Genomic DNA, 25839 nt, shown 5'->3' with positions numbered 1-25839 from the left:
GCAGTCGATCAGTCAGTGGTATGGAGTGCTTACTGTGTAAGCAGCACTGTACTAAGCTGTTGGGAAAGGGCAATTCAATAGGGTTGGTAGACCCAATCCCTGCCTGCAAGTTGCTTAAAGTCTACAGGGAAAGATATTCATTAAAATAAATTACAGATAGGGGAAATGGCAAATGATATGGCTATGTACATAAGTGCCTTTGGGCTGGGGTGAATATCAAAGTATCACAGTGTTTAAGGGTTACATTGCCAAGTGCATAATCCACAGAGGGGAGGTCAATTGGGGGAAATTATGGCTTAGGGAATGTCTTTTGGAGATGATGTGATTTCAGGAGCAGATCTGAATTTTATGTTCATTTCTTCTACTTTTGTGACTTGCATTTTCCTGCTTTCCTCATTAGGTAGTATCTGTGCTGTAGTTCAAAGCTACAGTAGTTCAACACTACTACTGCTGTTGCTACCTAAAATGATTTGTTCAGGAAGTAACAGTAAAATTTGTATAGGCCATGTTCTTGCCTCCAAGCAAGACTGTAGTTAAGCCAGTCGTGCAAATAACCCTAGGAAAAAAAATCAACACCCCATGGGGAAGGACATGTGGATTGAAAAGAATGAAATTAGCACTCTGTATAGAGTTTCTGAAAGAACACATTACACTCCTTCAGCAGGTGGCTAAGTTGTTATTTGTATGATTGACCTAAACCTTCAAGTCAGATGACTGCTTATTCTACCTCTTAAATATCTCCAAGGGAGGAAACTCGTAGCCACTTTTGGTAATCCATTCCAGTATCTTTTAGGCTTGGGATTAGAAGAGGGAAGGCTGACATAAAGTAACAATTAAATTTGGGAAACTGGCTCTGAACTTGTATTCCCACTGAGGGGATCTATGGCTGCAAACTGTTTTTTGCCATAGTATTGACTTTCTGATGCACAGGTAATATAAACTGTGAAATTTGGTGCCCCCGGTTTAGACTGTGTATGTCATGAGATCTGGGGTCTTCTCAAGAACCCCACATAAAGAAAACTGTCGCCCCCTCACTTTCTGTCTTTCCATTTATACTACTTCAAAAAAAGGATGGAGTGTTTAGTGAAATGCCACTGTTAGAGGTTCAAACACACAGGAGCACCATTTCCTCTATGTTGCCCATCTTCATTTATCTCGCTTACTTGGGTTTAGATGAAAGAGCACCAGTAACTTGTGGTAGATTACAGGCCTATGAAACAGAGAATTGATTTACCTGTATTTTCCCATCAAATTAGCTAGCATTTCTGGCTTTACTCTCTAATTTTTTAAAGAGTTTAGTTAGCAGCATTCTTAAGATTCTAGAGTATATAACTGTAACTCCTGCTACTCTGACTGCTTATTTTGATGCTCTTTAAGCACTGACAATGTGCAGAGCATAATACTGAGTACTGGGGAAAGGTACAGGGACATTGATTCAGACACCGTCTCTGCCCCACTGGAGACTAACAAATCTAAAGGGGTTGGAGTGAAGACAGATCCACAAGGACAGAAGTAACGGTAAATTTAGCAGCAATGACAAAAGTAGGCATACATTCGTGCTGGGAAGGGAGGAGGCCTCAGGCTTCTCTTTGCTCCAGACAGGGCTGTCCATTGACCAAATTTCCATAACTGTCCCATATTGGAAATGTTGTTCAGGAACTTCTGCCATGATGAATCTCCTCCCCAGTGATTGAGGGCAGAGAAATAACCTGCAGCCCCACATGGACCCCAGAACTTCAAGTTGTGGGAAAACTTTGGGCTGCAGGTTTCAAAGGACTACAACTTCTGTATGAAGTGATACCCACCATTGACCTCAAAAATGAAGTCCTTTTCCATTTTCAGGAAACATTTTAATTCTTAGTATGTATCACTTGAAGTAAATCGAAGAAAAGACACCAGTCAGCAGAAATTTCTGTCCTCTGTGGTTTTCCTGGTGAGCGCATATCAGTTTCAGAAACTACTGAACTGTTTGAGAATTTCAGTTTGTTTTAAGAAGTCTGTGTAAAGAAAGTAATGGATTAAATTGTAGTCAACCAAAAAGAAAATGATAATAATGTTATTACAAATCTTATCCCCAGTCAAGTATATACTACAGCAAGGTAGGCAGCCTGTGCAATTTAATACCTTAAAATGTCTTATTTTTAAAAAAATCAATTCATGTTTTGGTTTAAATGTTTCTCTGCTATTCTTGTTTTCTGGGCATTTTAGTAATCCTTTCGGTTCACCTCTAAAAATGACTCCGTGTTTTCCGAGATTCTTATTTAGGTCTTTATGGGGAAATGATTGGTTACTGTTATGTTTTCACTGTTGATTGCTTCTATTTTCAAAGTTGTGTGTCTGTTAAATGTTAGTAGTGTAATCAATCCTAGTAGAAATGTCAAACCTATAATTTGTCTGAGATCTGAGGATTTTCAACTCTTTCAGATTGTTTAACCTATGTTCTTGCTGTTGATAATCACATTTGCTAAACATTCTAAATACCATTCTTGGTATTTGAGAATAATAATACCTTAGTTTTAGTTAGAACCTTTCTTCTGAAAAACTGTGTTTTCACATGACCTCAAGCATCCATAAGCATCTGTCCCTTCACGGAGAAACTGTGGTTCCAAGAGGTTATTGCCACGGTCACATAGTAGGTGGAATCCAGGACTCTTAGATTCAACCCAAGTTTTGTTTTTTTTTTCCAATGGGCCACACAAACTCCCCTGATTGTTATCTTCATAAGAGGATGAATGTAGCTGAAAATGCCACGGCTAAGCCTTAAATGTTCTGTTCCCTGAGTGCACATAGCTAGTCATTTAGTTTAATTATAGCTTCAGTTATAAGACAGACTCTTTCACCTACTCCGGTAACTAGTTCATTTTGGTGCCCAAAGGACTGAAAGGAATAGGAATGGTAATATGAGGGATTCAGATTAGATAAAGAAATACTTTTCTGTCAGCTAATGAAGTGTTCCCTGAAAGTGTTTGCATCTGTTATAAGAGTGTGGTCCTGGGTGAAGGCAGGGGAATAGACTAGATGATCTGTCATGGTTTTCCCAGACACAAGCAGTAGTGGTTATGTTTATGGGAATTTTTGTTATTTGTGGTTTTGTGGCCTCAGTTCATACATCTGGGCTTATTAATCAAATGGCTGTGGTCATTTGGGGCCCTGTCATTGAAGCTGACAGCAACAAAGTGGCTTTACTGCCTATCAAACTGCGAGGCTTTTCGAATGACTGGGACCAGATTAATTGTGCTCCATGTGGTTACAAGTCTGACTCTGGATTGCCTTTTGGGACTAGAAGTAGCAAGTATCCTGTCTCCTTCCCTCTCCTTCCCCTACTTCTTGTGGGCCAGCGTGATCAGAGGAAACAAGATGTGGCAGCTATGGCACCTTGTAGTTTAGACTCCTGCCGTCTCTTTCCACAGCCCTGTGGAGAACAGAGCAGATGGGGGCCCATCTGATGGAATGTATGGATTTTATGACGCACACTCATCTGGAATGTCTAATGACACGGTCTTCCAGGCCCTGGGTGTCAAACGTAATGGGTTTCATTTAGCCAATAAATAAGTAGACTACCTTCTTAATCTGTAAGAGTTAAATAAACAAATGAAATCTAAGGTTGAAAAGGGCCTTGAGAGGTCACCTTGCCTTTGGGCAGAACCATACTTAAACTGTCCCAGCCAGATGAGAATCTAAACTATTATCAAGTCCTGTAGAGAAGGAGATTCTACGGCCTTCTTAACAATAATAATAATAATAATAATGTTGGTATTTGTTAAGCGCTTACTATGTGCAAAGCACTGTTCTAAGCGCTGGGGGGAACACAAGGAGATGAGGTTGTCCCATGTGGGGCTCACAGTCTTAATCCCCATTTTACAGATGAGGGAACTTCTTGATAACCTGTTCGGATTTTTACAGCCTCCAAGTGTTGCAAAATTCTCTTTTGTACCTAGAATATGGGTGATAATAATGATGTTGCTGTTAACCACTTACTATGTGCCAAACACTATTCTAAGCACTAGGGTAGATACCAGGTTATCAGTTTGGACACAGTCCCCATCCTGCATGGGGATCACTGTCACGGTAGGAGGGAGTAGAATTTAATCCCCATTTTCCAGATGAAGAAACAGGCACAGAGAAATTTTGACTTGCCCAAGGTCACACAGCAGACAAGTGGCAGAACTGGGACTCCCAAGCCTGTGCTCTTTCCACTAGAACACACTGGACTCTTAGGGGTTTGCTCAATTTCTACCTCTAAATCATATTTTTGTAAAAATCAGGGCTAAACTCACCCAATCTCCCCCCGTCCTAACTTTAATTTTAAAGTATTATTTTCTTTAACATTTTCACTGCCCAAAATGTCTTCACTTCATTTTTCATAATCCATCCTAGTTTACCATGGTTGATTTGTTGATTTAACACATTTGAGTGATGATTCCATTGCTGGCAGTGGAAATATTGATAATTCAATAACTACCTTGAAATTGACATTTGGAAGATATGGTAATTTTTAAATGTCCTCCTCCACACCTCCCATTTCTTCCTTGGTTCTTTTTCCATCTCCCCACTTTGAGATTGGAGTTACCTTGGGTAACTGGCCCCTGTGATCAGTTTTGCTTAACTCCTGTGTGAGTTTCATCTGTCTCCCTAATCCAATATGGAACCGTCCCTTCAAAACCAAAATGTGGATATTGTTTTGGATGGATGCTGGAGTTCGAAACCCTAAATTGAAGTTGTTTTGCCATTGCTAAATGCACCAGCAGGTAACTGTAATGTCTTGTTTAGCTATTTGCAATCTCCAGAAAGAAGTAATTTTACGGAAGAAACACTTGCCGTGTAGATGTTAAAATAAAACCCCAGATGTTAACACATCTGATTTTTACCTGAATTAATATATATATATATATTCTTGAAACTCAAAGTCTGTATCCTTCAAAGTACTACCTGAAATTCTCTTGCTGCATTTAACCTCGTTTTCCTTTTTCTCCATAGTTTGGAGTAAGAGCAGCTAGTCCTTTCCTCTGTAACAAAGCATTTTATACACTTGAAAACTTATTGAATTGTCCATCAGCCTTCTTTAGGCTAAATAATTCCATTTCCTTTCATCTTTTCTCAAAGGTTTTTGAAAACCTTTAATCATCTATATTGCTCTTCTCTGAACCTCCAAATTATCCACGTCCTTCTTTTCCATGTGGAACACAAAACTGAGTTATTAGTCTCTGATCAGAACTGAGTATAACTTTCTACATGTAATGCATGGAAACCCAATATGGTTTTTTTAATAATTACAGATGTACTTAATCTGTCTCTACAGCTCACATCTGTCCTGAAAATGCCCTTCTTTATGATCTCAAAGGTCACAACCATTAATGTGTAAATGTGATTCCTATAGATGGTAAAACCTGTCTCATTTGGCCTGTTACAAAATACCTCATATGCTGTCCTACTTCAGGACACCCTCCCTCCCTGGTAGAGAAATTATTTCTTTCATAATTGTGTAATGTTCATAGTTAAACAGTAAATATGTTTAAAAAAACGAATTTTTTAACTGCTAGAACCCATTTCCTGGAAATTAAGAAAAATTTTCACTTCTTCACTCCAGATTCTGGAAAGTCAAATCTTTGGAGTAGGTTATTTAGGTTAGTGTTAATTAATGGTCCTCAGTAACCTAAGTTAAATATACAGTGTCTGATTTGTACTAACTGTATGGAACAGTTGTTTGCTTTACCTTCAGAGAGCATATGCGGTTTAGTGTATGTAGTTGCTGAAATAACTAAATATTTCATTTATCGCAGAAAAGTTTTCTATGTTTTTCTTATATAAAGACAATTGTGTCATTTCTACCAAGCAATTAATCCAATTCTCCTCTACCTTGCTCTAGTATCTAAAATTGCCAATACCTTTCCCCAGAAGGTCCTAAAAATGGTTTCCTCTCTTCCTCGGGTTCCTCATTTGTTATATCCTAACTTCAGGGACAGTGTGACCACTAGAAGGGAAAAGTTGGACATTATAAAGTACATTCCAAGAAGCATCATGGCTCAGTGGACAGAGCACGGGCTTTGGAGTCAGGTCATGGGTTCAAATCCCTGCTCCACCACTTAGCTTTGTGACTTTGGGCGAGTCACTTAACTTCTCTGGGCCTCAGTTACCTCATCTGTGAAATTGGGATTAAGACTGTGAGCCCCCCATGGGACAACCTGATCACCTTGTAACCTCCCCAGTGCTTAGAACAGTGCTTTGCACAAAGTGCTTAATAAATGTCATTATTATTATTCCTAATCATGAGGATATGCTCCTTCCATGGTAAGTGCTCAGTAAATACCATTGATTTTTCCATGGATCCCTACAATTACACCCTTTCTCCAAGCATGTGAGCCTTTGCTAGTTTCTTCCCATTCAGGCTAAGTGCATTTTTGAAACCTTAGCATTAAATGTAAATGTTGACGTGAATCTCTGTGCACTAACTTTACATTGTAAGTTAGGTTGCTTAAAATTTTGGGGGAGTGCATCAAGAAATGAGAGGTTAGTCAAAGCAGTTTGTGTGCTTAATGTGACTCAAAAACCTCAATAATACCTTGTTGAACACTTAAAATACATTATGTATGGAAACATCTTATGTAGTTCTCCCCCCTCCCCACTATGTTCCGTTACAACCAGAAAAAAAATAGCATTTTTACCCATTGCATTTGGATTTCCCACTCAAATTTCTGTGGCTGACATTTTTATTGCTGAAAGCATTTTTATAATCGAAACACACTTGTCCAGTAAAGTACATGTCCTTTTCTTCATCTCTGCCTCTGTTATATAAAATGTTTTCTTTTCCTCAGCAAGCAAAGCAAATTTCAGCAATTCATTGCAATTATCACATTGATTTCAGTGTGCAACATTTTAGTTGCCTTTTCTGGTGGGTTTTATGCCATTGCGACCATTTAAACGAAGGCTTTTCTTTTTTTTTTTTCCTTTAGAAAAGGAAGCGAAGAGAGAAAGACGATGATGTTGTAAGCCTCTGCAGTCTCGACATTAAGGTAATAATGTTTGGCTGAATACTATGGAAGCATCATAAAAACAAAACAAACTGCATTAGAGCACTTTGCTTGATATTGAACTACTGTGATGCTGCATCTAGTGATCATGTTGAGAGAGAGAGAGAGAGAGAGAGAGAGTGTGTGTGTGTGTGTGTGTGTGTGTGTGTGTGTGTAACTTGAGCCCAAGATAAATAATGTTGATTCTGACAGTCTCCCTATGTACTTGTTATCATCACCTTTAATTCTGTGGAATAATTAGTGTAAATGCACAAATTAAAAACATAATCTAAACAAGATTGAACTCCTGCTCACATGTACACAGTATGAAGGGCGAAATTGTCAGGTGTGAGGCTAAGGAAAGGCTCTGTATAGCTGCAGGACAGTGGGGAGGGGTGGATTTGGGCAGGCCCACCCATCTGGAGATTTGTGCCAAGACAAGCCTGCTACTAGTTCCTCAGACCTCCAAGAGAGCAGGCATTTCATCTTGTGCCCTCTGGGGTGGAGAGGGCTTGGGAGGAGCATTTTGAATCTCGGTACAGATTACAATCCCCAGAGAGGGCACAGAGGGTTACTAGAGGAAAAGTTTTTTGGGTGGTTTACCTCCCACCTGGAAATTTGGCCAAGAAAGATAAGTCGTGGATGTGTACCTTTTCCTTCTCTTTTTTTCCTCCAGTACCCACTTATCAGACTCATCAGTTTCATTTCATTCAATCGTATTTATTGAGCGCTTACTGTGTGCAGAGCACTCTACTAAGCGCTTGGGAAGTACAAGTTGGCAACATAGAGAGACGGTCCCTACCCAACAACGGGCTCACAGTCTAGAAGGGGGAGACAGGCAACAAAACAAAACATGTGGACAGGTGTCAAGTCGTCAGAACAAATAGAATTAAAGCTAAGTGCACATCATTAACAAAATAAATAGAATAGTAAATATGTACAAGTAAAATAGAGTAATAATACATCTGTACAAACATACATACAGGTGCTGTGGGGAGGGGAAGGAGGTAGGGCCAGGGGGATGGGGTGCCCTTATAATCTCATTATGGGTGGGGAACATCTGCTAATTCTGTTTGTATTGGACCCTCCCAAGGGCTTAGTACAGTGCTCTGCACGTCGTAAATGCTGAATAAGTACCATTGATTGATGTCTAGTTCCATGGCATGAGGTTGCTACAGTTTGGAAATGCTTTTCCAATGGTTTCAGTAAGGAGTGAGAATGCTAATCCTTAGTATGGCTAACATGAATGCCACTCTTAACAGTGGCTACTAAAATAGACGAGGAAAGCCACTGATTTGGCAGTCTCTTCTGTTGTCATGGAGTGTGCTGACCACCCTAGCCAGCTGCCTCTCAGTTCATTCTGTGGGCCACATGGGGAATTGGACAAGAGGACTGAGCATCACTACAGGAAAAACAGAACTCCCCTTCCCTTTTCTGCCACACTCTTAAACTGAAGCCCTATATAAGTGTACAGCCCCGTATTGGCCTCTGTTCCTCAGGACAGCGAAACCCTTTGGGGTCCGGGCAGCCTTATTTAAGAACGCAGTTGTTCACTGTGACTAGGCAAGAGGCCAGAAAGAGGGCTCTACTCTGAAATATCACTATGAAATATCACTACTGAGTCCATTCAACCCAGTTTTCTCTCTCCATCAGTGGCACAACAGAATGCTTAGAGGAACCTTAAGGATAGTGACTCTCCTTGATGTCCATGCTAACGTTTTCTACCCATATCCCAAATTTTGCCTTTGCTAACCTGTTGTGGGCTGGGCAGTGTGCAAGAGTCCATCTCTGGCAATGAGGGTGAAATTTTTCACTCTCAGCAGTTTCATCTTGAAATACAGAGATAGTTATGCATATGGCCAAAGGTCCTTTCACCTACCTGGAGCTTCTTAGAGAACATAGCCCTCGAGTTGGGTATTGAAGGATTGGAATGAAGTATCTGGTTGTGTAGGAGAATAATACGGGCATAAAGATAAACCAGGGAAGGGTATGTGCGTGGCTAAGGTGCAGGAAACAAGTTAGGTAGGATAGAAGAAAGCCAGCTGGAAGAACAGTTTGGCTCAAACCCTGAAGATTGCACCTCGAGCTGAAAGGAATGGGAATTTAGAAAGTTTTATGTATGGAGAGCACATGGTTTGGAGGAGCAACCCTGAAAAATGATGCTCAAAATGGCATGTCTGTGTTCACTTTACTCTTAATACAACTGGCTAGGCCTTTGAAATTCTCGAAAGGTCAGAAATCTCGTGCCCCTATATTTTCACTTATGTATGCTAATAGATAAAAGATGACTACAATTACTTCTAAGCCCCAGGCCTTGGATTTTCGGTAAACATGAAGCATTAGTGACTAAGGCTTTTTTGTGCAAAAAGAATTTGGAAACCTTTTAACAAGAATTTGAAACTTCATGTTACTTTAATCTTAATGAGCTGATGTGAACAGTACTGCTCTTTAATCTTCTAAATCATGGTATGTTAATGAAAAAGTCCTGGTTCTTAATTGACCATGTTTTGTCTTTCTTTTAGCTAATTTCTAAATTTAAATTTGCTGTCATGTGTAATAATTCACTTTAAAGAGAATGTAATGTTTGCTTAAGGTGTGCCTAAACTGTTTGTTAGCAACCAAGTCATTGCCTTACGCTATCTGACAAGGAAGAGGCAAAAGTCACTTTTAATTGCCAGAAGTAAGATGATACTGTATTAAGTAATTCTCTGGAGTCAGTTATTTCTTGACTAAAGTTCTTAGACTGTGGTCTTCAATGACTGACCTTCAGGAAATCTAGAACTTTACCAAAACACTGAAAAGGAAATTTAAATGAGAACTAAAGAGGAGAGATTACTTGGTCTCATTTTTCTAGATGACTAGCAACTGACTCATAGCAGTATAGTATTTTAAACTCAGTACTTTGTTTTAGAGAAGGATAAAGATAAAATAAATCAGCTCTTCCTCTCAAGATTTAATCCAAGTTTAGGGAAACCTAGCCGAGTTCATGCACAGTGTGTCTGGGGAAAAAGAGTTCTGTATTGGCCTCTTCACAGACTCACACAGAGACACACACGCATACACACACACTTCACCATCATTGGTTTTGTCTTCGAATAGGAAGGACAACGTGGCATAATGAATAGAGCATGGGCCTGAGAGTCAAAAGGTCATGGGTTCTAGTTCCGGTTCTGCCATTTGTCTGCTCTGTGACCTTGGGCAAGTCACTTCACTTCTCTGGGCCTCAGTTTCCTCATCTGTAAAATGGGGATTGAGACTGTGAGCCCCCATGTGGGACAGGGACTATGTCCAACCTGATTAGCTTACATCCACCCCAGCGCTTAGTATAATGCCTGGCATGTAATAAGTGCTTAACAAATACCATCATCATCAACTCTGTGTGTGTGTGTGTGTGTGTGTGCGTGCGTGCATATGTCCCTCATTTAACATACTAGACATATGAAGATAGACCCCTGCAGTTAATTGGACAAAGACTATTAGATAAGGGAAAAGATAGTTCCAAATGTACAGGACAGGTTCTGGATTTATTTTTAAAGTAGTATTTGTATCACTTTGGCTATATATAAGTGGGGTCTTAATTTTATACCACCATAGTGACTTTTTTGTGTTATTAGAAAGTGACTGTGAGCCCACTGTTGGGTAGGAACTGTCTCTATATGTTGCCAACTTGTACTTCCTAAGCGCTTAGTACAGTGCTCTGCACATAGTAAGTGCTCAATAAGTACGATTGATTGAAGCCTTCTGCAAGTGGATATGGGTTTTTTTTTTCTCTCAAATTCAACGCTTTTCTCTAGAATAAACTACTGACACGCACAAACAGTGCTGTTGGAGATGGCTCTTTGCCTAAGCATAAGCAACAAGAGGCCCTTGAAAATTCACGAGTTAAGTTTATCATAGCTGAGATTGCTCAGGGAAACATGTTACCACAATAATATACTTGTGACACACTCTTTAGGAGTCTAATGAAGGTAGTCACCAGATTTGTAACAAGCATGAAAGTGTGATTTTTACATTCAAAACTAATCACATCATCAGTTGCTTTTTTTTCAGCATTTTCTTTTGAACTCAAGTAGGAAAGCAATTAGTCCATCCAGTCCCTTTCCCAGAGCTCAAAAGGCAGCTTCTAGTACAAAAGTTAGCATTCAACGAGGTGGCAATTACCAGTTTCTGCTCTCAAATGTATTTAAAGGTTGAATAATAGGTAAAAATGTATTTCTCTTTGGGTTTAGGTCTTCTCTTTGTTTTTAGTCCAATTCCAGAATCAGGGGAGAGGAAAAAAAAAGGAGAGGGAGGTGGCAAAGTGGCAGGGAAAGAGCAAGGCCCCCCAAAAAAAGGTTGGCCTGACACGCAGCAAGAGTTGAGAGTGAGGTGAGTGGCTATCGTGGCTCACTTGCCAGCTGTGTGACTTTAGGCAAGTTACTTAACTTCTCTGTGCCTCAGTTACCCCATCTGTCAAATGGGGATAAAGATTGTGAGCCCCACGTGGGACAACCTGATTGCCTTGTATCTACCCCAGTGCTTAGAACAGTGCTTGGCACGTTGTAAGCACTTAACAAATACCATCATTAATTAATTGACTTTGCCTGCCACCCTGTAGCCAGATGTCATCACTTTTTGATTCCTGTGCTGATGCTTCAGCCTTCCTTCACTTTCTGTCTTCTGTCTGGAATTTGAGGCAGTTGAGCTCAAGTGTCCAATTGACAAAATTGGGCAGGACTTAATAGACTTCAAGAAAACTAAAACATTACTGAATTGACACAAACCTTGAAAGACTTGGCATATATAAAATACACACATTTTGCTAAATATGACTTTTGGCTGAGTGTATTAGAATGAAAGGGTTTGCATCATGCCAATAAAATCCAATTTTTCAGACCGCAAGTAAATATTTTCAAACTAACCAGAGCCCTACTGATCTGTCATGTCTTTTTATGTCAGTATCTAGGATTACCGCTCTAACTTTAGAATATAGAACATAAATACATGCTGATGTAATGTTAAACATAAGATTATGGGCAGATGACTTGGTTAAACCACTGTGGGCCATGTTCCTATTTGTAGTTTAAAAAAATTAACAAGGGCATATCCCTTTACAGAATTTACCTCCCCCGACACAAAATAGTAGTTTTCAATATCTAAAAATTTGTTTTTATTACAGCATGTGTTTTGTACATTTCCAGTGTCCAGGAAAACAAGTCCTAGCTCATGTGCCCAAAGAAGGGCCTGGAAAGACATTTTTTATAGTCAGTTATCTCCTCATGTGTGTTTTCACTTGTGTGTTGGCTCCCACTGTTAGGGGAATTGGGGGAATGTCCTTTTGACAATGTGATGCCGGAAGGAAAAATCGGGGACTGGCTTGTTGGTTAGGTCAGGTTAGGTACGCATACAGCAGCGTTAGTTTTTCTTAATGCAGTGTTCTTCAAGAACGTAGCCCTCATAGTATCAGAAAATTGCCTGTATTGTCACTTTCTTTTTCCTGTCCTTTTTGTTGTAATTTGAGGAGGATCTGGTTTGTAGGTTGGTGCTGTAACAGGCAGGTGGTTGCTTTCTCTTTGATGAGGGGGAGAGATAGAAAGAGATGAACCTGGTTGCCGGTAAAAGTAGGAGGCATTCAGTCCAATTTTTGTGGGTCTGAGTTGAGAAATTATTTGCACCTTTGATGTAGACATCAATTAAGGCTTATAAAAGGAAGAGATGTCTGTAATCCTTGTTTTAGTAGAGCCTAGAAGATTCTTGGGGATTATCCAGTTGATTTTATTAGTTGTAAAATGTATGAATGTTGCCTTGGGACAAGGTTCATACCTGAATACCCAATGCAGGGCGCTTCTGACCCTCAGACGAGCATTACAATATAATAGAGGAAGTTCTATGACCTGGGAGCGGTGTTCTTGAAGAACCTCATTTTACGGGAGAATTGTGTTTTAGTACCTATTGATCCCATTCTCTTGCTCCCTTTGTTCTCCCCACCACCAGCCCCACAGCACTTATGTACATATCTGTAATTTATTTTTATTAATGTCTGCTCCCCCACTTCTAGACTGCAAACTCCTTATGGGCAGGGAATATGTCTGTTATACTCACCCAAGCATGTAGTACAGTGCTCTGCACACAGTAAGTGCTAAATAAATACGATTGAATGAATGAATTCTGAGATTTAATGGGTTTAGTCATTCAGTTGTATTTATTGAGCTCTTACTGTGTGCAGAGCATTGTATAAGGGTTAGGGGTAGGGTGGTTTGAAGATATCACAAAGACTGATACTCATCTATATAAATTCCTATATATGTCCTCCATAAGAAGAATGGCTTACATCATTGCTACTCAGTGCTCTTTTACTATATTAAGAATTGTTAAATTGTCAAAATGCAAATAATATGCAAGGTACAGTGAGGCAGAGGCTGTGAAGTGCTGTAGCATCATGCCTTGACTGACATCTTGTGCATTTGCACACAACCTCTTACTACACTGAATCTCGTTGGAACAATCTGTGGATTGTGTTATACCAGAACAGAATTGTGGTGTGGGGAAAGTGTTCCCTAATTCTTGTCATATATCCAAATAGTGTTAAGAAACCCTATGTTGTTGCAGACCTAGGTTGTGTCTTCTCTGCAGGCCCGGACTTGGGAGTCAGAGGTCGTGGGTTCTAATCCCGGCTCCTCCAGTTGTCAGCTGTATGACTTTGGGCAAGTCACTTCACTTCTCTGTGCTTGTTTCCTCATCTGTAAAATGGGGATTAAGACTGAGCCCCATGTGGGACAACCTCATTACCTTGTATCTACCCCAGTGTGTAGAACAGTGCTTGGTACATAGTAAGCACTTAAATGCCATTATTATTATTACTAATCCCAAACATTTCAGCTTGGGGGAAGGAAACATGTCGACCAGCTCTGTTATATTGCACTCTCCCAAGCGCTTAGTACAGTGCTCTGCACATAGTAAGTGTTCAATAAATACAATTGAATGATTAAACTAGGCAAGGCCTACCAGATCACTCTGTTATTCATTCTGCCAGCGTTTAGGCCCAGTGACTCTGTTCATTTCCAAACCTCTTTTCCAAACTCTGCTGGTTTAGAAAAAGTTGCTTTATTCCAACTGTCGTATCCAAAAATATTTGAGTGAAATCCAGCTCTAATAATATCCCTAACTCCTTTTATAATTTTGACATATCTGACCATCGTTTTCCTTTTACATGACTGGATTGTTCAGGTCAAAGTTTATCGGGCACTCAGATTAGTTGCCATCGCCATTCCATTTTTAGCAAGACAATAAGTAAACGGTTCTGGTGCCAATTCTAAGCACGTATCAAATCAAATTCTTGGTGAGAAGTTTGAGCTTTAAAATAGTTGAAGTTCTAAAAGGACATGTTTCATCCTGTTTTGAAACAGCCTTAACTGAATGTTCCTATTACTAACCCTTTGGTGAAGTTGTCCAGTATCTGTTCTGTACATTTACCTATTGTCATTTAGACTGATGCACACTCTGGGAGAGGCGATTTATGTTTTTAAAAATCAGATTGCAAGAAGCTAAAGGGCTACACACGCTAAGCTGCATTTCAGAAAACTCAAAATAGAGGGCAGCAGAGAACATCTAAGTGATTTTTTTTGTTATTTTGCAATTTGATTGTCCTTTGCCTGTTGAATTTCTAGCTAACTGCTCATTTCAGGTTAGCAAGAAAAAAAGTAAATCAGAGTGTGTAGAACAGAAATAGTGGAGTGGAAATGACACCACATTTTTCCATGCCCCGTCCTGCCTCTGGCCTGGAATGCCCTCCTTCCTCATATCTGACAGACAATTACTCCATCCCCTGACCCCCTCCCCAATCAAAGCCTTACTGAAGGCACATCTCCTCCTCCAAGAGGCGTTCTTTTAAGCCCTCCTTCCCTCTTCTCCCACTCCCTTGTAAGTCACCCAGACTTGCTCCCTTTATTCATCCCCTCTCCCAGCCCCACAGCACTTATGTACATATCTGTAATTTATATTAATGTCTAATTTATATTAATGTCTGTCTTCCCCTCTAGATTGTAAGCTCATTGTGGGCAGAGATTGAGTCTGTTATATTGTACTCTCCCAAATGCGTAGTATAGTGTTCTGCACATAAGTGCTCAATAAATTTGACTGACATCAGAAGTTCTATTACTGCATAGTAGGTCACTGTGGGCAGGAAACGGTCTGCTGTTTCATTGTATTCTCCCAAGCTTGTAGTGTACAGTGCTTTGGACATAGAGCTCATTTGAAGATATCACTGATGATGAGCCTGATTTCATGAGTGTAAGCCTCTTCTAGAGAGATTTTTTCTTGCACACACTTTCCATGGAAATACAGTACTGTGCCTCGTAAGACACCAGTGACCAAGTGGGGAACAGGACATGTACTTGAGTTGTTTTCAGTAGCGGTGATGATTTCTACTGAACCACCCGTATGCTTTGGCCCGGGGCCCTGTCCCCAAGTAATATGCAGTGCAAGGCTGCTGATAGGGAGAAGGGGCGTAGTCTGTGGTCATAAACAGAATATCTGCGTGACCTCGACAGCAGCAAACACTCTACCCTCTCCTATTCCCTCCACCCTGGTGGAGGATGTAATTTAGAGTGGCTTAGGCAGGGTTTGGGGGATGGGGGGCAAGGGGGCAGATCTCTCTTGCACCTACAAAAACAAGCAAAAAGAAAGAACAGCAGCAGCACCAAAAAATTAACACTTTGCCTTTCCAGTTACATTACTGCTGGACCTCTGCCCTCAAGAGCTGTGTGACCTTGGGCAAAGTATTTGTTACATCACCCCAGCCCCCAAATGGTGATTAGGTAGCTCGGGTTTTGTTTGGGGTTTTGGGGGTTATTTTATGTGCAACTCTCAGCCATATTATGTTTTCGTCTCATGACTCTTCAGTTCACGAGAATTGGCCACCCTTGCTCTATATAAACCCATGACCATATTTTTGTTGTCACACCCTAACCTCTTTAAATAATTTTCAGTTTCACTTTCCACACAAATAGATTTTTATAATAATAATTGTGGTATTTAAGCACTTGCTATGTGTCAAGCACTGTACTAAGCACTGGGGTGCATACAAGATCAGGTCCCACAGGGGGCTCACAGTCTAAGTAGGAGAGCAGTTATTAAATCCCTATTTTGTAACTGAGGCACAGAGAAGTTATGTGACTTTTCCAAAATCACACAGCAGACAAGTGGCAGAAGTGCTTTTTTTAAAGAACTCAGATTCTCAGCTATTGATCACCAGTTAAGCACTTATGGGTGCATTCTCTTTCTCTCTGTCTCTCTCTGTCTCTCTCTCTCTCTCTCTGTCTCTTGCATTTATTAAACACTTACTAAGTGCCAGCACTGAACTAAGTACTGGGGTTGATACAAGCTAATCAGGTCCATGTCCCAACTGGCTTACAGTCTAAATCCCCAATTTATAGATTAGGAAACTAAGGCACAAAGAAGTTAAGTGATTTACCCACGGTCACACAGCAGGCAGGTGGCAGTGTCAGAATTTGAACCCAGGCCCTTCTGACTCACAGGCCAGTGCTTTATCCACTAGGCCACGATGCTTCTCTTCTGGATTTTGTTCAAGTAAACCAACTTCTATTTGAAGAAATCATAAATTTCAGCATTGAAATTATATTTTCAGGGTTGGATTTTGGGCATAAAGCCTTATCTGGAAGTTTGCTCAACTAAGGCCTTGTGTTCCCTGTGAACTGGTATCTTTCCATGTTGACCCTACTGTGAAAAATGCAGTCTTTAAACACATTCTGTCAGGTGGGGGGTGGTGACCAACGATATGATTGTTGTGTCAGTACAACTTCCATAGGAGGAAACAGATCTGGTTTACTGGAAAAGTGCTGAAGGCAAGGGGGTCCACTTCAAAGGGGTTGTAGGGCCAGGCAGAAAGGTGTCACCCCTCTTGATCTCATCCCAGCACTTCACTGCTCTGAACTTCACAACCATCGGTTAATTGCATCAGATCATAAGACACAAATTTCTGGGATCTTAGTAGTAATAATGGGTATAAGTGCTTCTTATGTGCAAAGTATTAAAAGCCGGGAAAAAGTGCACGAATAAAAATTAGACAAGGTCCCTGTACAAGTAAAGGAATATCCTTGTCTCTTCAAAGTGCCCCCATTACTTGAAATCGTCATTACTTCTGAAGCCAACTTAGTGGTAGCTCTCGTTGAAAACTAGAATGTCCCTTAAAGGAAAATAACCGACTATTGGGCAGTAGGAGTGCAGCGGGCCCCAAAGTGACTAACTCTGGCCTTCAGGAGAAGGGGAAATGTTCCAGTCTGAGGTATGGATTGGAATTGTCTTTTGCATTTAGTGCATAATAATAATAATAGCATTTATTAAGTGCTTAGTATGTGCAAAGCACTGTTCTAAGCACTGGGAAGGTAACAAGGTGATCAAGATGTCCCATGGGGGGCTCACAGTCTTAATCCCCATTTTACAGATGAGGTAACTGAGGCACAGAGAAGTTAAGTGACTTGCCCAAAGTCACACAGCTGACAATTGGCAGAGCAGGGATTTGAACTCATGAGCTTTGACTCCAAAGCCTAGGCTCTTTCCACGGAGCCACCCTGCTTCACGCATGGGAATTTAATAAAGAAAATGTCCCCCACCTCCCAGAACTTTAATAGCTTTGATTTTTAAGGCATCCTGTCCCGATAAGTTAAAGTGGCCCAACTGTTCTCCCTGTTGTCTTCTCTTGGACCAAGGTAATTTGTATATGAATAAGACCACAACTCTTGCTCAGGAAAATCTTTCATACCAGGCTGTTGAGGTAAAAATTGAAACTAGATTCCGGGTTCTAGATAGCTTCACATGTCCTCAAAAGACACCAAAATGTTCAGAGCAAGTTCTATAGCTTCTCATACTTTTCACTTTGAGGTATACATGTATTTATCCCTGGGTTTTTCCCTTTTCTCCCATTCCCAACTTGTATTAGCCCTGTTTGTACAGTGCCTTACTAATGTCCCTTCTTAGGGAATTGGGGAAAGGACTTTTCCTTCCTGAAAACAACAGGGTCTAGAGGCAAAAAAGCAGATTATCTCGGTCAGATAAGCATTCCCTTGGGTCGCTTTTGTTTTTTTTTTAATCCCTTAGTGTAATTCAGGTATGCAGAAATTTCAACCCCACTTTCCAAGCTCTCCCCCCGCCGCTGCCCCCGAGGAATGTTAAACCGGACTCGTCTAGATTCAGGATGAGAAAGGCGCTTCGTACAGTGCTCTGCGCACACTGAGCGCTTCAGTCATTCATTCAATCGTATTTATTGAGCGCTTACTGCGTGCAGAGCACTGTCCCTGCTCCGCCAATTGTCAGCTGTGTGACTTTGGGCAAGTCACTTAACTTCTCTGGGCCTCAGTCCCCTCATCTGCAAAATAGGGATTAAGACTGTGAGCCCCACATGGGACAACCTGATCACCTTGCAACCCCCCAGAGCTTAGAACAGTGCTTTGCACATAGTAAGTGCTTAACAAATACCGTCATTATTATTATTATTACTAAGCGGTTGGGAAGTACCAGTCGGCAACATATAGAGACGGTCCCTACCCAATCTAGAAGGGGAAGACAGACAGTAAAACAACACAACCACTTTCGAATGAAGGAGAAAAGTACCCTGCCCAAGGCCTGGAACTTAAGCGCTTAGTACAGGGCTCTCCCTTCAAAGCCCTACTGAGAGCTCACCTCCTCCAGGATGCCTTCCCAGACTGAGCCCCCTCCTTCCTCTCCCCCCTGCCTTACCTCCTTCCCCTCCCCACAGCACCTGTATGTACGTATATATGTTTGTACATATTACTCTGTTTTACTTGGACATATTTATTCTATTTATTTTATTTTGTTAATATGTTTTGCTTTGTTGTCTGTCTCCCCCTTCTAGACTGTGAGCCCGCTGTTGGGTAGGGACCGTCTCTACATGTTGCCAACTCGTACTTCCCAAGCGCTTAGTCCAGTGCTCTGCACACAGTAAGCGCTCAATAAGTACGATTGAATGAATGTTGGGTAGGGACCGTCTCTATATGTTTCCAGCTTGTACTTCCCAAGCGCTTAGTCCAGTGCTCTGCACACAGTAAGCGCTCAATAAATAAGAATGAATGAATAAATGTTGGGTAGGGACCGTCTGTATCTGTTGCCAACTTGTACTTCCCAAGCGCTTAGTCCAGTGCTCTGCACGCAGTAAGCGCTCAATAAATAAGAATGGATGAATGAATGTTGGGTAGGGACCGTCTCTATCTGTTGCCAGCTTGTACTTCCCAAGCACTTAGTCATCATCATCATCAATCGTATTTATTGAGCACTTACTGTGTGCAGAGCACTGGACTAAGCGCTTGGGAAGTACAAGTTGGTAACATATAGAGACAGTCCCTACCCAGCAGTGGGCTCACAGTCTAAAAGGGGGAGACAGAGAACAAAACCGAACATACTAACAAAATAAAATAAATAGAATAGATATGTACAAGCAAAATAGAGTAATAAATATGTACAAATAGTCCAGTGCTGTGCAATCAATCAATCAATCAATCGTATTTATTGAGCGCTTACTATGTGCAGAGTACTGTACTAAGCGCTTGGGAAGTACAAATTGGCAACACATAGAGACAGTCCCTACCCAACAGTGGGCTCACAGTCTAAAAGGGGGAGACAGAGCACGCAGTAAGCGCTCAATAAATACGACTGAATGAATGTTGGGTAGGGACCGGCTCTATATGTTGCCAGCTTGTACTTCCCAAGCGCTTAGTCCAGTGCTCCGCACGCAGTAAGCGCTCAATAAATGCGATTGAATGAATGACGCAGTAAGCGCTCCAAGAGCGTTAACTTTTGGAGGGAAGGGAGGTGTCCGCGGAGCGGGCCCCGCCCTCCCGCGGCTGTCAATCATCCACGTGACCCCGGGGGGACCCCGCCCCCCGCCTTGACCCCGGGGCTCTGCAGCCTCCCGCTCGGAAAGGCGTCTTGGGCCCCGGCAGGGTGGGGGCTCAGCCAGGCCCGGGACCCCCCACCCCAACTCGGATGTGGATTACCTCGGAGGATCCGGAGAGCCCCGGCCGAAAGCATGGTGGCGCATGATGAAGTCGGAGGTCTCCTGCCTATCAAAAGGACGATCCGAGTCCTAGACGTTAATAACCAGTCCTTCAGGGAGCAAGAGGTAAGGGGGTCACGGCGGGGGCCCTCTCCCCCTCGCCCCCCTGACGCGCCAAGCCCTGGCATGGGGGGAACATCCTGGGAGACTGCTCCTTGTCCTCCGAATCCAGTTTGGAGGGGGGATTTTAGCGCGGCAATGAAAAAAAAAAATCGCGAATCAATCGTATTGAGCGCTTACTGGGTGCAGAGCACTGTACTAAGCGCTTGGGAAGTACAAGTCGGCAACACATAGAGACAGGCCCTACCCAACAGTGGGCTCACAGTCTATCGCCCCCCCTGACGCGCCAAGCTCTGGCATGGGGGGAACATCCTGGAAGACTGCTGCTTCTACTCCGAATCCAGTTTGGAGGGGGGATTCTAGCGCGGCAATGAAAAAAAAAATCACGAATCAATCGTATTGAGCGCTTACTGGGTGCAGAGCACTGTACTAAGCGCTTGGGAAGTACAAGTCGGCAACACATAGAGACAGTCCCTACCCAACAGTGGGCTCACAGTCTATCGCCCCCCTGACGTGCCAAGCCCTGGCATGGGGGGAACATCCTGGGAGACTGCTCCTTGTCCTCCGAATCCGGTTTGGAGGGGGGATTTTAGCGCGGCAATTGAAAAAAAAATCGCGAATCAATCGTATTGAGCGCTTACTGGGTGCAGAGCACTGTACTAAGCGCTTGGGAAGTACAAGTCGGCAACACATAGAGACAGTCCCTACCCAACAGTGGGCTCACAGTCTATCGCCCACCCTGACGCGCCAAGCTCTGGCATGGGGGGGGAACATCCTGGGAGACTGCTCCTTGTACTCCGAATCCGGTTTGGAGGGGGGATTTTAGCGCGGCAATTAAAAAAAAAATTCGCGAATCAATCGTATTGAGCGCTTACTGGGTGCAGAGCACTGTACTAAGCGCTTGGGAAGTACAAGTCGGCAACACATAGAGACAGGCCCTACCCAACAGTGGGCTCACAGTCTATCGCCCCCCTGACGTGCCAAGCCCTGGCATGGGGGGAACATCCTGGGAGACTGCTCCTTGTCCTCCGAATCCGGTTTGGAGGGGGGATTTTAGCGCGGCAATTAAAAAAAAAAATCGCGAATCAATCGTATTGAGCGCTTACTGGGTGCAGAGCACTGTACTAAGCGCTTGGGAAGTACAAGTCGGCAACACATAGAGACAGTCCCTACCCAACAGTGGGCTCACAGTCTATCGCCCCCCCTGACGCGCCAAGCTCTGGCATGGGGGGGAACATCCTGGGAGACTGCTCCTTGTACTCCGAATCCGGTTTGGAGGGGGGATTTTAGCGCGGCAATTAAAAATAAAACGCGGGTCAGTCAATCAATCAATCGTATTTATTGAGCGCTTACTGTGTGCAGAGCACTGTACTAAGCGCTTGGGAAGTACAAGTCGGCAACACAGAGACAGTCCCTACCCAACAGTGGGCTCACAGTCTAGAAGAAGTCTAGAAGGGTCATGGGTTAAAAAAATAATAATGGCATTTGTTAAGCGCTTACTATGTGCAAAGCACTGTTCTAAGCGCTGGGGGGGGGGTGTTACAGGGTGATCAAGTTGCCCCACGTGGGGTTCACAGTCTTAATCCCTAGACTTAATCCCTAGAATTTCTAGACTGTGAGCCCACTGTTGGGTAGGGACCGTCTCTAGATGTTGCCAACTTGTACTTCCCAAGCGCTTAGTACAATGTTCTGCACACAGTAAGCGCTTAATAAATACGATTGAGTGATTAATCCCCATTTTACAGTTGAGGTAACTGAGGCTCAGGGAAGTGAAGTGACTTGCCCACTTGGCAGAGTCGGGATTCGAACCCATGACCCCTGACTCCCAAACCCGGGCTCTTTCCACTGAGCCACGCTGCTTCCGCCACTTGTGTGCTGGGTGACTTCGGGAAAGTCACTTCACTTCTCTGGGCCTCAGTTAACTCATCTGTAAAATGGGGATTCATTCATTGGTTCAATCGTATTTATTGAGCGCTTACGGTGTGCAGAGCACTGGACTAAGCGCTTGGGAAGTCCAAGTTGGCAACATCTAGAGAAGGTCCCTACCCGACAGCGGGCTCAGTCTAGAAGGGGGAGACAGACAACAAAACAAAACGTATTAAGACTGAGCCCTGTGTAGGACAACCTCTTTACCTTGTATCCCCCCCACCCCCCAGCGCTTAGAACAGTGCACATAGTAAGTGCCTAACATGCGATTATTATTAATAGTAGTAGTAGAGAAGCAACGTGGCTCAGTGGAAAGAGCCCGGGCTTTGGCGTCAGAGGTCATGGGTTCAAATCCCGACTCCGCCAACTGTGTGACTTTGGACAAGTCGCTTAACTTCTCTGTGCCTCAGTTCCCTCATCTGTAAAATGGGAATTGAGACTGTGAGCCCCCCGAGGGACAACCTGATCACGTTGTATTCCCCCAGCGCTTAGAACAGTGCTTTCCACATAGTAAGCGCTTAACAAATACCATCATTAGTAGTAGTAGTAGTAGTGCACGAATTTAGGGACGAGCACTGAGTTTGAACCAGACGGGGTTATGAAAAGGAATACAGCCAAACCGCCCTACCGTGCCAGTGTGGGAAGGTGGCACGCAATGCAGATATGTGCCATCCGCGAGGTGCTACATAGTTTGATGGATTTGCCTTACCACGAACCGCACTTTAAAGAGCTATGTGGAGTAGGAAAATAACTCTTTTTGAGCTAGTGGTAGCAAAAAAATTGCTAAAGTACAAAGTTGTCTCCGTTTTTTCTTTACTATTATTCATTCAGTCGTATTTATTGAGCACTTACTGTGTGCAGAGCACTGTACTAAGCACTTGGGAAGTACAAGTTGGCAACGTCGTTCTATCCTGCTGGGTTTTCCCCCCTCAAACTAGATCTTTAAACGTATTTAAAATAGAAAATGTAAATGCTTGCGTCTGTATTTTTGTCTGTAAGATCTCGGTGCCCTGGAGAATTGTATTTACGGGTGACTGGTGGTTTTTATACTAATTACCAGTTTTCTTGGCTGCCACACCACTCAGTTGTTTATTAGAAAAACTTGGTTGAAAATACTGACTGATGAAGTCTTACTTCTAGCTCATTTAGCCGGGTCTAAAAATCCGATTCCTGGGAACCAATTCTGTTCAAAAAAAGACTTTGGGGTACTCCAGCGTCTTTGAAGTGATTATAATAGGCATTTCCCTGTAGAGCATCAAATAAAAGTCTGTTGGTCAACAGTATTTATACCTAATTTTAGCTACCTCAACATTAAAACTGAGTCATTGAAACTAGTTTTATTGCTTCCCCTTAAATCGGGCGTTTTAGTAGAAGTGTGACACATTTTTCAGAATACATTAATAAACTCCGATGACTAAAAACAGTTAAATTTATAGAACTAAAAACTGTTTAATAGTTGAACTAGATTTGCCCAACCCTTCCTTTAGAACTCATTTTTGTCTTTGTTTCCCTTTACATAGTGTTTTGAAAAGGTAAATTTAAGCACTTTTGAAAGGTTTTTTTTTTGGGGGGGGGGGGCTAGTGTTAGATTTTTTTAAATACTGTTCCACAAAAGGAAATCCTCCAGAAAGGTGCTACCCCCAGATTCCATGAGTAAGCAAGTTATAATGGCGCAAGACGAAACTCCCAAGTCATCTTGTAAAATTGCATCTAAAGAAGAGACAGCTCAAGTCGTTTTTTAAAAAAAAAATCGCTTAAATATGTATTCATGTCTTGACCTTGGGTTTTAGTGAAAGATGAGATGAAGACCGATTTGGGTAACAGAAAACTGATTTATCTGCCATGCTAATATGTATTCAGACTTTTTTTTGCTTTGGCAATTAAACACATACTATGTAATTTAGACTGTAATCTCGTTTCGTTGTGGGCAGGGAATGTGCCTACCAGCTGTGTTAAATTGTACCCTCCTAAAGGCTCTGCACAAGAACTCTGCACACAGTAACCGCCAAATAGATACCATTGATGATTTATTGAGTACTTAATCGGTGCAGAGCACTGTACTAAGCGCTAGGGTAGATACAAGACAATTAGGTCAGACACAGTCCCTTCAGTGCCTAGAACAGTGCTTTGCACATAGTAAGCACTTAATAAATGCCATCATATTATTTTAAAGGACATTAGGATAAGACAGCACCATAGGTAAGTGGCAGCAGGATGTTTAAGTACACTTGAGTAGTCGTGAAAGGTTTCTGTTAGTGGAAAAATTTCATCCAGGGCTGCTGTTTGTGCTATGTATTTTTAAATAAGCTTGGACAAGATCGTTTTGAAGGTGAGAGGGTATTTTGTTCTTCCACTTTTGTTACTTTGGGGCTACATTGACTTAACCATGTAAAACCCTATCCATATGACTTGGAGCATTGGGAATGTTTGGTTTTCATCAGGAACTGGGCCAAGGGCCTGTGAGTCTCCAAAAGCAGTCAGGTAATCATTTATTTTTGGTCCAAACTGGCAGCCAAACCTGAATCCCTAACTTTAAGGTGAGGCACTAGGCCCCTTTATCCCCGATCCTTTCATTGGCCCACCTTCCCATATAAGGAGTCCTTGGTTTTCTTTTTATCAGAGACCTGTAGTCGGAAAATTTCAGAAGCTTGTGACCTTTAAATATTTTCTTTTTTCCAAAATCGGTTCCATTGGTAAGATCTTGGAAATCAAAGTGGCTTTTCTCGTTTATGGTCCAGTCTTTCAAAGGATCAGCCATTCCGTTTAGTAGGGGCAGAAAGCTAAGTTTTCTTCCTTAGTCAAAAGCACGTAGGGAAAGTTCACATTTTTAGTTCTTAAAATTCCTGGATTGTTAGCTTTCTTCCTCTGCAGCCTGGGTAGCCTCATTCCTCCACAGGGAGAGAGGCTGTTGGAAATAGGTTTTAAAGGAAAGTTAGATTACAGTCACTGCCAACCCAGTGATTTATTAAAAACCTATTTCCAGCCTCCCCCTAGAACTTTTATAAACAAAAAGCACATCCATTTTTGTAAATACTTTGTTTTGCAGAATTTTGCCTTGGCAAGTTTACAAGTAACAGCTATATGGATTCAGGCCCCAAAACATGCATCATTCAAGCACTGTAATTGGTATTGAGCATACATTTTGGATTTACCAAATTGTTACCTTCTGTTGCAGCTCAAAGGAAGGAAAAGTCTCCTTTTTGCAGAGATACAATTTTAAATTATAGATAAGCCAAACAACCTTCCTTTTAACATTAGAGGAGAGCACACATCAAGCAGACTTCTTAATTGCAGTTGGCCGTTTTGTGATTTACAGTGAAGCCAAATTCGTTCTGCCTTAGGGAAGAGGAGTTAACTCTGTTTCCAAAAAAAGGAACAGGATTTTCTGGCAACTGCTTTGTTTCCATCTAAAAGTTGGCATAATCTTACTCTGTATCTACTTAGCTGTTCTGGGTGTGGTAATTATATCTCCATTCAAACAGAAGACTCTTTGTACCTCTTCACTAATAGAGAGGAATGCTTTCTGCTAGACCTTCTGCACATGTATGTGTCATTAAAGTCTTGCACAGATGTGTGTTGCAAAGGCATTCACACATGTCTGTTACCGTACAGAATGTCATTTTATCACATAGCTGAAACGCCTCAAATTTTCAACTCTAAACATTTCTTTTGGGGGGGGGGGGGGTAGTGTTACTAGCCAAATTGTATTTTTTTTTTTTGTTTCAGAAAATGTCCATTGCTTTATGCTTTGGTTTGTGCTTTGCCTCCTCATAGGGTAAA

At 42.0% G+C, this 25839-nt stretch overlaps 1 protein-coding gene across 2 annotated transcripts in view; it reads left to right on the top strand.

Moving 5' to 3' along the window:
* NET1 (neuroepithelial cell transforming 1) overlaps window positions 1-25839 on the top strand; it is a 55698-nt gene that overhangs the window by 21491 nt on the left and 8368 nt on the right. The window contains exon 3 of one of the 2 annotated variants that reach the window (XM_038741200.1): window positions 6951-7010. In XM_038741200.1, the coding sequence (XP_038597128.1) occupies window positions 6951-7010 (60 nt within the window). Of the gene's footprint in view, window positions 1-6950; window positions 7011-19940; window positions 20140-25839 lie in introns of those variants that run through there. The other variant, XM_038741201.1, reaches the window with a different exon arrangement.

This window comes from Tachyglossus aculeatus (genome assembly GCF_015852505.1).
Source record: "Tachyglossus aculeatus isolate mTacAcu1 chromosome 12 unlocalized genomic scaffold, mTacAcu1.pri SUPER_6_unloc_1, whole genome shotgun sequence".
Lineage (NCBI taxonomy): Eukaryota > Metazoa > Chordata > Mammalia > Monotremata > Tachyglossidae > Tachyglossus > Tachyglossus aculeatus.
This window is presented reverse-complemented; position numbering and strand designations above follow the sequence as displayed.